The sequence below is a fragment of the Apteryx mantelli genome, chromosome 10 (genome assembly GCF_036417845.1).
Source record: "Apteryx mantelli isolate bAptMan1 chromosome 10, bAptMan1.hap1, whole genome shotgun sequence".
Classification (NCBI taxonomy): domain Eukaryota; kingdom Metazoa; phylum Chordata; class Aves; order Apterygiformes; family Apterygidae; genus Apteryx; species Apteryx mantelli.
Window position 1 is genome coordinate 7,901,796 of NC_089987.1, and position 13,118 is coordinate 7,914,913.

Genomic DNA, 13,118 nt, shown 5'->3' on the forward strand with positions numbered 1-13,118 from the left:
TCTTGCAGCATGCAGTGCAGCATGTTGGTATTTGAAAATTGACATCTGCCCAATTCCAGAGGCCAGTCTGGGCCCAAAGGCAAGTTACAGCTGTTGAGGTAGCTCTAAGTTGTGTGAATACCTTACTGTTTGCTGGAACTCCATCATATCCTCATTCTGCTTCTAATACGCTCATTATTCCAGAAGGGAAAACAGTTTCGCAGCAAAACCCACAGGCAGGACACTGGAGCTAGGGGAGTCCCTCCTGCAACAAGGGAACTCCCTGATGGCAGAGGTAGGTCCTTTGTGCTTCCTTTGTCGTGCCAAAGGGCCAGAGACTTAGCAGAACCTCAGGGCGGGAAACGAGAGTGTGGCTTTGATTAAAATGACCTGCAGCTAAGATCATGTCATGAGTTTTCACTGCAGAGTGAGTGAGAAAAGACTGTAACATGCTGTGACATGAGATGGTCCCAGTAATATCGTGACGGGATTACTAGATATCTAGGCATCTCCTGGCTGTGGACCTCTGAAAATTTCAAATAATTAGCAACCATAGTTTCTAGATCATTTGTTCTGATTCTTTCCATTTCAAAGAAGTTCTTCATTTATATTTTTGTGTTTTAAGTAGAACTAAAAACTGTACTTTATGTTTCTGGTACGTGCTATAATGCTTGTTAAGATGTGTTTGAATCAATGATTTGTGTTTTTTAGGAGCTAGACAGTTGGAAATAAACAGCAGAGGTCTTGGATCAATGTCCACCGGAGTCTGTGGAAAGCTCTATGCCAATTTCAGTTGGCCTTTTGTCAAATCCTTTAAAACTTTGTGTGAATATTTGGAACCATTTTAATGGGTGTGAAACTATATTTAACTCTTCCTTTTGAGAAATTTTTCATCTTGAGTGCATGCGCACTCATCTAATGGTATAGACTTCATGAGTTCTTTGGCCACTGTTCTAACTGCTATCAGTCAAAAGAGTGGTTTTTAACACTCTTAGTTTTATATATATATACTCATATTATAACACTGAATAAAGCATTCTGGAAATAAGCAGTGTTGCTTAGACAATATGTGCACATATTTTGTAGCACTCTGTTTAGTCTAGATACTCCTGTCATCATACAAAGTGTAGTTTAACTTTGCATCAGTCAGTACTAAGCACTTTTATTTAGCAGAGACATTGCAGTTCATTTATTCATGTGTTTTAGTTTTCAGTTTCATTATGTTTCTTAGCTCATTTTTTGCATCTGGTTTATGAAACTCCAGTAACTTTAATATGCATATGGCCAAGCTGTTGCCTTTAATTTAATTAGCACATAATGAAAATACCTTGTATGCAAACATAGAACCCACAGCCATGAAGCCCTTCTAGTTTTGAGCAAGGCTTCTCTGCTATCTCAGAACTTTGATTTCTTAAAATACAGGCAAGAAAAGTAAGTTCTGAAAAGCCTCCTCAGTGTGATGGGTCACTCAGAGTCCTTGCTGTATGGAGAGTCTGTTTCTTGGAGATGCTGAAAACCTCAAAGTGAATTAGGTTTACAAGTCAGTAAGATCCCATAGACCTCACTCAGAGTCTAAGAGCTCAAGGGAAGCACCTCCATGCTGGTTCAGTAAAATGCAAATGAAACCTCCCTGAACAGATGATATTTTAGAGCGGGACTCTCAAAATCATTCTATGTGGGTCTGAAATCAGTGGAATATTTACCTGTTTTTGTATAGTTAGACAAACTTTCAGTGGTTTAAAAATTCCCATTATTCTTCAGCTCATAATATAATGTCAGTTAAAAAAATCCTGAAGCAGATTTTTTTTATCATCTCCCTTGTCCAAATTTCATTTTGAGATTCTTCCTCCTTTTGGAAAATACCAAGAAAAAAGAACAAGTGCCTTGCCTTGGTGATAACATCCTGATACTAAGGAATTTTACAAAGGCGTATTCCAGTCTGAAAATTCCTTTAGCCCAGAGCTAAGCAAACATTTCATAACAAATAAAGGATGGGAGGAATGTTGCCTTCTCATCTCTTCTCTACTGGTCTGCAAACAAACTGCAAGTTCCTCTAATTTATTGATTGCAGTATTATTTGCTAGCCACACAGATCAACCTATGTCTTTCAGTTTACTTTCCGATGGTGTGCAATATCCCTTACAGAGGGATGGCGAATTTGTGTTGTGAGGGAAGAATAAAAGAACAGCAAATTCCAGCTGAGGAATCTCTTGGGTTTTCCTTCCCACCACGTTCGCACAATTGCTGCTATTGTTAGTGATAGCCACAGTGGGAGAGAGAGAGTAGGTAGGAGTCCCTGGCCTTTTGCATGCTGTGTTGTCTAGACTTAGTAAAAATGTTAGATTTTGTCATACCGCTTCCTCTCACAGTGTTATAAACACAGAAAATCTGAAGAAAAATTGGAGTGTGGACATATCTGACCCCCTCCTTTTTGGGTCCCAAACTCATCAAAGTTAGTGGAAAGGTATCAAGTTCTGATTCAAGGAGAATCACATGTACACTTGAAGTTACACTGGCAGCAGAAAGACCTATTGCAAAAAAATTCCATGACAATTTTGACAGTGTTTGTTCATCTACAGAAATATCTGAGCTGGAGAAACGTATTGCATCGAAGTCATGACTCTGGTGATGTTTCTGTAGAAAAAGTTCCAAACGACACTTTTTCTAACACTGCCCAGGAGTAGAGAATAGCCAAAATCTGGCCTTCTTCAGGAAGCTGGAATTCCTTGGCAGTGCAGTTAGAACAGTTGATCCTGTGCCACCATCCTGCATCTATGCCTTGGTCTTTCTCAGCTGGCATATGCTCCAGTTGGCCTAACCATAGCCATAGGCCACTTTAGCTAAGGCTAAAATTCAAGAACCTGCAAGAAAAGGATTTGGCAGTTATTGCCCGATTGCCCACTTTCTACCAACCCGGAAGGCTGCATCTCTGTCAGAAGCCAGGTCAGCATTCTCCGCATTGCTTTGGAATTACTGAAGAGATTATTTTAGTAAGAATCCTTGAAACCAGCCCATAACTGGAAGAAGTGCAAAATGGTCTGTGATTGAATGAGTGTTCAGACTGCTCTGTGACACTTCACCTTTTCTTCTTGACAATGTCATAAAACTGAACGTTATCAAAAAAGAAGACATCTTTCATTCACACAACATTTTTCAATTTGGAGGACCTGTCTGATGTAAAACCCAAAGGAAAGAGGTCTTATTGGGAGATTCACAGTCTTTTCTGCTGGAAAAATTTGAATATATTTGTTAGCCAGTTACAGCATATGAAAACTGTGCAGAAAAACACATTCAGCACAGGGTCCAGAATTCAGTTCACCGTTTATTTCCGGAATTCTCAATCCACCCTTATAATGTTAAATATAGAAATTACATTTGGGGCTGAAACTTGGTGTACATCAGGGACAGTTTCTTACAGGAAAATTTAGAAAATCCTTTGTTCCATATGGTTTGAATCATTTACAAAATGAATCCTAAAGGAATAATTTCAAATGTGGAAACCTTTAAAATGGGGAAATAAAAACCAGATTTACTCCATTTCTGTTTTCCAGCAGAAAAAAAAAAATCATTTAGCAGTGCCCAGTTATCAGTGCTCTCTAACAGATAAAAATTGCCTCTTGGTTAAAATCACTTTTAAATTATGTGATGACAAACCTCATAAGGATTAAAATATTAGTTGTCTTCCCTACAGGAAAGTACTTTGCCATGACCAAATGTGATCTGATGTTTGAAATATGCCAACTTATTGCAGTGAGCAGGCAAGTTAAATTCTTGTCAATGATGAAAAGCCTGTTTTATTCTCTTATTGACAAAGGCAATTTTATCCTTCACGTAGAATGTTAAGTAGATATGAGATATGTAATTATGAATTTATGTTGAAGGAAAGAGAATGGGCAAGTTTTTTTTCAGAATATTTTCTATGTTTGTTTTCATATTATCATTTGGGAAGCAATTAGACCCTCCCAAGTCATAATATGGAACCTCTTTTATTGTCAAAATTAAGAGCATGGTGTGATCTTGTGAGCAGTTGCAGCAGGTTTCCATGAGAGATGCTTATATTGGGGAGTACTGTGAAGATGCTGTTGATCTTGTTCCATCCATCTGGAAGAAGACAGAAGTGAATTTCATTAAAAAAAGGCATGGTGTCTGATTGCAGAGTGTTGAGAACCTGTATATCTCTGGTAAATCCTTTTAACAGGAATGCACTTAAATTCAGTTTTAGCATTAGCTAAGTAAACAGTTAAAGCTGTGAAGATTTCACATGTAACTTCCTATTTTCACTTGCTTTACATTTTCTGTTGAATTTTCCTCCTGGGAAACAGTTCTGAAAGTGCGTAAAATTCCACAAATCCTTAAGAAATACCGTGCTGGTCTTAGGTATTGAAATTGCTCTCTTTCTGATATCATTGGCATTCTGGACCTAGGAGCTCAGGCAAAAGCAAAGCATTAATTTCAGAAGGGATTATGTGATACATGTCTAAAATACCTGCATTTTCAAAGAATGCTTTTTGAGGGAGGAGGTGGAATCATGATCTGGGAGGACTTAGATGTCGGGCAAGATGGTTTGCAGTTGACATTTGTTTGTCTGCACATACTTTTCTGAAGCAAAAGAGATATGTAGCCCTCGTGGGATGTCAATTTTGGCAGAAAGGTGTTGGCACATGGTAGAGCCTCACTGATTCAAAACAAAAATCTGTATCTAGTATTACATATATAATGTAATAGAATTACCTGATGAAACAACTTCTTGGTTCTCGACTTGGTAAAAAGGAGTGTTTATTACATGTTTCACAAAAACAAGAAATGAACTAAAATCATAACTGATTAATGAGCTGCATGGAAATACTTCCTCAGTGCCACCCACATTTCTCTGGCCCTCATCCTGGAAACACTTCATCACATGTGCAGTTTTATGCATAGATACTATGTGAAAAATACAACATAGTTTTCCCATGCTTACTTCTGTCTTTTAGGGATACAAGAAGGAAAACAAAAAGATGCTTGCTTTCACTGATCAGTTTTATCTTGTATGAAGCAATAAAATTTAAACTGCCTTTATCATGATAAATTGCTAGGAATTGATTACTGAATAATGGTACTAAAATGTTTCGAAGCTTTAACTTCGCACTGATGCACCACAATGTGTTTGGCTTTCTACTTAGAGAAACATTAAATCTGGATTTCCTGGCTGGTAATATTTGGTTTTGAAAAAAACGAATCTTAATTCAAACATTTTTGCTTTCCTAATCTATGCACTTATTAGAAATCCCATCTTTCAAAAGCATTTTCTTTTTGTCTGAGACTATATAGCCTGTATGTATATGTGTGTACACACACAAATACATACTGTGAAGTATAGATTAATATTGCATCTTAAATTAGTCCTGGCACCATATGAAGGTGTTATGTTGACAACCCGACAGACTGAAGCATTCTTGTTCTGTGCCAAACATGAAACCTGGTCACCTCCAAAGGGAAGCGAAGCATATTTTGTTTGAGAATAGTTAGACTATATCTTGAATAAAACTAATTTGGCAGAGAACGTTTCAGTCTCCCTAGAGCCTTTGGAGGGAGATCACTTTAAGAGCTAGCATGTTCCAGCTGTGAAACTTGACAGCCTTTCCTCTAATTTGTGTTTGCTTTTTAGTCAGGTTTAATAAGGACACAGAAGATCGAATTCCTTATATCTCCATTACCTCAGCAGCTAGCAAAGGAGCACAACTACACATCACCTCCTGGACACCATCCACATGTATTATATAAACGAACAGCAGAAGAGAAGGTGCATCAGTACACAGTAGAGTCCAATCCCAAATACTTTTCCCTTCGTCATCACAGAATTCACACTTCCCACAAGTCTCATGCTCAAGCGAATGGTTACCACCATGGAATGTTTCAAAAGCAACATTTTTGTGGACGTCGCAAGAAATGTATGTAAGGAAACTTTCTCTCCTTGTTTGAGATAGTGGCTCTTAGAGACACTATGGTGATTCTTAGGTGTGGTTTGTAGTCACCTTTGTGATGGAGATGTCATAATTTTAAATAATATGGCTATAAAGGGAAATAGATATGGGGAACTTGATTACTCCTTTAAATTTAAGCCATCATCCTTGTTATTAAGCCATCAGAATCACTGATTAGTTTTCTTATTCTCCACCTAAATTAAAAGATTTCTTGCTTGACTTTTTCTTGAAGCTGACCTAGGTTTCAGTAGGCCATTCGGCTTCAGATTGCCACTTTTGCACAATTACTGATGCCGGCTCCCTGAGCTGTTCTCTGCTAGTCTGGGATATGTAATTAATTAGGCTTGAGGATGAAGGAAAAGCCTTTTGAATCATTAAGTTCTGACAGGATGGAAGATATGTCTTTCAGAACTCACCATTTGATAATGAAATTTTCAGCAACTGAGATTTTCAAAAAGAACCTCCCACATAAATTGTTCAAATAAAATTTTGTAGCCACCTCTTAAAAAACATATTGGAATATATTATCCTGCCAAGGTCTATTCTGAGGCCTTCATTAGGCCCTCAGATTGCATAACATTTTAGAGCTCCCTTGGAGCATATAGCTGTACTTATAGCATTCAGCTGATTCCATTTGAAAGCTGATCTGCTTCTGGGTTGAGTTTCTTAATGAGAGTCTCCAGGACTGCACACAGTATTGAAAACATTGTCTCAGGCTAGTTACATTCTTCCAACCTCCTACCTGAGTTCTGAGAAAATGAGCAGGTTCCTTTCCAAAGGCTATGTAGGGAAGAAAGAGGAAAACAAATAGCAGGAAGGAAGGAGAAAGAAGGTGGTGGAAAAGGTGGCTGAAACTGATGCCTACCTGAGGCTATGAGTTCTTAGCTGCAGTTTCTGACTGGGTTTACGTTAAATGAAGAACACACAGTTAGCACCCAACAGTGAAGAGTTTAGTATAAGTGATTTACCCTTTGTCACTTAGGAAGTTGGTGTCAGAAGCACTGTTAGAATCCAATTAAATAAGGTAGCATTTAATTACCTTAACCATGAAACTCATTCTTTCCACATCCTATAGTCTTCCACTTCAAACAGTACATACCTGTGACCTTCTGAAAGAAATGAAAGAGGAATTCTAAAAAATAACAGCTTAATTCTCTACCTAGCCTTCATTAATCTGTAGAGCAAGTATAACTCATGTTCATTGAATGAATGCAGTTTTCCAAATAAAATCATATGATCATTTAACTGAGTAGGTCAAACAAAGGATATAGAAGAAAAGATACCACTCAGGTAAAGGCGACACCCCTTCTATGATTATTTGAAGCACAAGCGGAAGCAGGCACTTTTTTTTCTTCTCCCTCTTCCCCTTTTTTTGTAGTTTTTACATTTTTCTGTGGTCTTGTTCTGAAATCAGAAGTCATATCAGTTTGAAATTTTGAGGAATATCAGTCTGGACACCTGGAATAGAAAATTTCATCCTGAATGAACAAAGGCATAAGAACTGAGAATGCAGTGTTATGGAAGACAGTCCTCTGTTATTAACGCTGCCTATATTCAAGGTTTATTCGTCCTAAGCTAACAATGAATCCAAGCTTGCTGATCAGTAAGAGTGCAGAGCACATTGTCACTTTTAATGGCATAAAAGCAGCTTGTCCCACTCACCATCTTTTAAAATTTCATATGCTGGCAGTTTGTAAGCACTAGAGAAGCCAGTTAATCATCTTTCAAACTCTTCCTCACAATCTACATGTTTTTAGATCATGCAAACTGAATGGTCTGTAGTCAGTAAATCATACTTGAAAGATATTGCTGCTGCTCATGTTTTATTAGTAGCCAAAAAGTTAATCTGAGAGCAAAACTACATTGCTTGTGGATCAGTCTACAGGACATGTGAATATGAACACGATTTTTTATGAGTTAAGTGCCTTCAAGTTGTTTTGCCTTCAAAATAGTACATGGAAAGTGATGTGCACTGAACTGCACGCTTCATTCTTGGGTGAGGCATGTCGACATGTTTTTAGAAGAGGAGTTCTTTGAGCTTGTAAAAGAAAATTGTTTATAATGAATATTGCATTTTAAAATCTTACTAATACAAGGACTTGTAGTGTTAAATATAGTTCAGAGTGACTCAGTTCTTGAAAGTAGATACTGTTGTCCATTCTACGGTATTCTTGATTTCCCAGTTTGGCCTGGAAGGAGACAGCTACTGTTTTAGCCCCGCCATTGGAATATCTTTCTGATGAGGCATAGACGGGACTTTTTAATTACCTGAGACTCCCTCACTTGTGCCATATTACATCCCTATGTCAAAAAAAAAGAAATCCTACTGTTATCCAGATAATATTTGAAGTGACCTTTGAGTTAATTCTTGAAGCCAAGGAAGCACAGGTATATGCAAAAGAAGCTATGAGCAGCAAGAGAATTATAGGATATAGCTTTCTTTTCCCATTTTCTGTCTCTCTGTAGAAACTGAGTCCTTTCTTTAACCATGCAATTATACAAATACAAAGGGGAAAAGTGCACCCCAACATTAGGATGAGCAGGCTGGATATACATATCCTGTTGACCAAGCCTTGATTGCTGCTTCCTGACATTTCCTATACTAAATAAATATATTCCCAGCAGGGATAATCTCAGTTGCAAATTTGCATAGAAGGCTAATGTCAGTCAAACAGCACTCCGACAGGAATCCTGCTTTTGGCATGTGTCTCCTTTCTGTACTCATGGTGGACATCTGTTGTGGAAAGGAGTTTTTGAACCAACTGCTAGGTAAGTAGCACATGCCAAACACCTCAGGAAGTTACCTGCCAGACAAAATAAATGTTGATACTCCGTTAGAAATTCTGTGTATATCTTTTGCTGCAAATGCTGCCATTTTATTAGATTAATTCCTTATGTTAAACTGTTTATTGCATACAAATGTGGTTCTCCCTTTTCCTTCCCTCCCTGTAACTATCCTCCCCTCAAGAATGAATTGGGTCTTATTTACTAAATATATTAGAACTTCCCACCGGTAAATATTAAATCACATGCTATAAAAATAATCTAAGGCTCTAAACTTGTGTTATTTCATTATCTGATAAAACTGCTTATGGGTGATCTGAACCCTTTCCAAAACTGAATTTTATTTCCTTTTAGATGCACCTAAGCCACCCACAGAAGAGACATACATTCGCTCAGATGAATATGGGACTTCTCCAAGGTTCAAAAGATCATCTGCTAAAATTCAGAAGAATGGGAGTCTAAACGTTGAAACTCTTGTTGTGGCAGATAAAAAAATGTTGGAGAAACATGGCAAGGAAAATGTAACAACTTATATCTTAACAGTTATGAATATGGTAAGATCTGATGTTACTGAAGTATGTCCTTCCCTGTGGAATATTGGTATGTCAAAGTAGCACCTTTCATCAGACAAACAGCAATAGCAAAAAGAGCATGCACACTTTAGATACACAAGCTCTCCTTCAAGCCTAGTCTTATGTATTACTTATGCTTAAAAGCTGCTTAAAAATGCATCCTTAGATTGTCACGGCTATGGCAATACTACTACAGGGCAAAAAATAGGAATGTTTGAAAAATATTTAAAATATTAAAGTGTTTCTGTTGTAGTACAAAGGAAGCAGGTACTCATTGAAAGTTTCATTTCCCTCAGTATTATAAGAGTTTTACTTTGTTTCACCCGATGTCACTCCTTGAAACAAAAATTTCTAAGAAAGCACATATTTATTCTGAGAAAAATAATTTAACTGGAAATATTTTTTCCTTTGAGGATTTCCTCTTCTTTAGTTTTGTACTGCAAAAACCTAAACTTGATTACACTTGATCCAGAAGAACAAGGACAGAACAAAACCCAGTGAAATCAATAGAAGTTTTTCAAGTTTTTTGAAATAAGCGCAGTGGTTTGTTGCAAAATTCTTCTGAGTTAAGCTCTTTTGGATTAATCCTACAAGGCATATAATTACAGTAATTTGTGTTGAAAACTGAAGCCCAATGTAATAACCCAATACATATAGTCAATTTTTTAAAAAGTTTTTTTTATACACGTAGGTGATATTTCCTGCTTGAATAATCATTACAGGTTTCCAGTCTGTTTAAAGATGGAACAATCGGAAGTGACATAAACATTATCGTTGTGAGCCTTCTTCTTTTGGAACAAGAGCCTGTAAGTTGTCATAATTATTATGTAGTACACTTTATTTGACACTGTTCACAGGGAGTCTTGGATGTGTCCAGGTTATGTATGAACTTTCATTGGAGGTTGCTTATGACATAAAGCACAAGAGGAAGACTGATATCACAAAAACCTGCAAAATCACGTTTTCTACATTTCACTGCTTCTACTTTTTTGATAGTAAATCATGATTTTGGTTAAAATGTTCTTGAGAAATTTGAAATGCTTCCACTAACAATTCCCTACCTGTTCTTGAAGGGAGAGGGCTGGAATTAGAAGTCTACTTAAGAAGTATCTGAATAAATGATTAAAGATTTAAAATAAAGATTTTGAAGTGGGCCTAGATAAGAATGGCTTTCCAGGGTATGATCAGGAGGAAGGAGTCAAAAGTCCCAAACTGAAGACAGCATGTAAACAAAGGTGGGAGTTGAGCCTATTCTTTGGGCAATGATGGTGAAAGAAAAGAAGAAAAAATCTGTTTTGATAAAAAGAAATATGAATTTGTGGTGGGCCAATCTAGCTGGATAATACTGTTCCTCCACAGAAATCTCCAAACATTTTAAACAAAAGGCTGAAAATGTTTTAGCTTTTAGCTTTGACAACAACCAAATATATTTGCACACACTAAGAAACTGATGAAACCCTTTCATTTTCAACTGTAATTCCAACCACTAGCTTTGAAAATAACTATGTGTCTAGGGAGAGGTTCAGTTTTATTTTATAATTGTGATTCATCAATCAACAGAATTGGTCATCACAGTTAACGTGAGAATGCATAAGTTTATATGCAACAAGTATGAAAAAAATAACTCCCTTTTCCCTACCCATCTCTTCTTCCTTCATTTACCTTCCTCAAGTACTGGTGGAAGCACCTTATTTCTGTGTCTGTGAAATATCTACAGGGTGGATTATTGATTAACCACCATGCGGACCAGTCACTGAACAGCTTTTGTCAATGGCAATCTGCTCTGGTTGGGAAGAATGGAAAGCGCCATGACCATGCCATCTTGCTTACGGGGTTTGATATCTGCTCTTGGAAGAATGAGCCCTGTGATACTTTAGGTATGGTATGCAAATGTGTTCTGAGAAACTCATGGATGTCAACAGCAGCATCTTGATTAATAAAACTGAAATGTTTTAGAATAAGGACAGGCCAGTTTTGCACATAACCATAATCTTCTTGAAGGTGACAGAGCAGTATTAACATTTTCCTTTGAGGTACCTAGAAGAAAATGAGAATTATTGGTATCTTTGTCCCAGTAAAAATGGCAAAATAAGCTTTCAGAAGACATCCTTCTGGACTGTCACCTTTTCAAGGAACATCTGTGATTTTGAAAATATTTCTGGACCATGCTGATTTTTGTTTTTCTGTGAATACTTGACTCTTTGTGAATGGGATTTGTCCCTAATTTGGGAGCAGTAGAGGCATGAATGGGGAAAGAATAATGTTTACTGGAAAAATGCATTTCTTTTGGGTTAGGCTTGATTTGCATATACTTCTTTTACAGGAATCTCTTTAGTATCAAATAGAAATCTGCTGAAATTCTGCCGTGATAAAACTGATCAAGCAGAAAACTATCTTTATGCATCACAACAGACAAATACTGACCTATTAGGACCAGTGCAAATGATATATGTATTTTACATTCTGTAGAGGAACAACCTCTTTGAATGCTTCCTTCCTCCAGGATTTGCCCCTATCAGTGGTATGTGCAGTAAATACCGTAGTTGCACCATCAATGAAGATACAGGCCTTGGATTAGCTTTTACAATTGCTCATGAATCTGGACACAAGTAAGTTATTTTTCATGAATCTTGCATTCTCTTTCTATAAATAAGTATGTAAATGAATGGAAACAGTATCAGTTAATATAAATCAGCTAATTATAGATCATTTACAGAGCAATATAATTGTTAGAATACATAGAGCTTCCCATTAATGTGTTGGTCTTTATTAAATATCATCTCTTCAGCAATCATAAAACTAACCACTGTGAGATTTTCATCCATTTTGCTGCTGTAGGTGAAGAGACCCTATTCTGACACAGGTACATCACTATTGTTCCTGCTTTGGCAGGAAGCTATAGACAATTTTAGGTCAAACAGAAATCAAGGCTCTTCACTCAGACGTGTGTCCTGTAGCATTAAGTGGTGAACTGGCTGCCTGGGGTTCTTTTATTTTTTGCCATTATATATATTCTAGTAAATAACTGAAGCAAACAGTAAGAGCTGACAATAATAATCTACAATGTTCCCATGCTCCTATCATGTGCCAGTAGACAAATTGCTCCTAGTAGTAGTGCGGTTGTTCCAAAAAGAGAAGGGACACAGCAGCTTACAGTATGGAGATGCAATCTCTCTGAGTCTCTTAAAGGTCTCTTTCCCAGAAGACTCCATGGTTCATAGGATCTTGGATCCATTCATACCATTCAACCCCTCCTTCTTTGTTCTCTGTACCTATTTAATGGGTGCTTTGGTTCAAAACAACCTTTGTGGGGGTTTCTGCCTTTCTGCATATATGTTCATTGGCTTTCTGTTGGATTTCTATGGTAAGAAGACTGTCATTTTTCTAAGAACTGTGGTCTCAAAAAATCAGTAAGAATCTTCCATGGAGTTTCAGCTACTCTCTGAATTGTTGAATTAAGATTTAATGAAGGTGATTAGGTTTTGAAGTTCTTTTTCCCAAATGATTTTGAATTACTTTTTCACAACTTTTTGCAAGTTTTTGATTTTCAGTTCTAACACAGCTCAAACAGAATTCTTTCTAACCACTGGCAGTACAGAAGCATAGCTTCTCTGTGTGGTACAGATCACAAACAAGAAATCAAGGGTTAGAGAAAACATGGGTATAGGATCGCTATTTTCTGCAGCAACATTTCTGCACAGAATACCTTTTTGAAAGGCAGTGCTACTGTATTCTGCTGTTTAGTCAAGGCATGAATCCTTCCAATTCTGCATGACTGAATCAGGACTATTTAGTTTTCATTGTACAGATATGCTCTACA

General features: G+C 37.1%; 1 protein-coding gene across 1 annotated transcript in view; it reads left to right on the forward strand.

Annotated features, from left to right (window-relative positions):
* The window catches only part of ADAMTS18 (ADAM metallopeptidase with thrombospondin type 1 motif 18), an 80,480-nt gene that overhangs the window by 23,440 nt on the left and 43,922 nt on the right, over positions 1–13,118 (forward strand). The window contains exons 4-8 of the mRNA XM_013941257.2: positions 5,627–5,909; positions 9,081–9,280; positions 10,021–10,104; positions 11,016–11,175; positions 11,802–11,907. Of these exons, the coding sequence (XP_013796711.1) occupies positions 5,627–5,909; positions 9,081–9,280; positions 10,021–10,104; positions 11,016–11,175; positions 11,802–11,907 (833 nt within the window). The remainder of the gene's footprint in view (positions 1–5,626; positions 5,910–9,080; positions 9,281–10,020; positions 10,105–11,015; positions 11,176–11,801; positions 11,908–13,118) is intronic.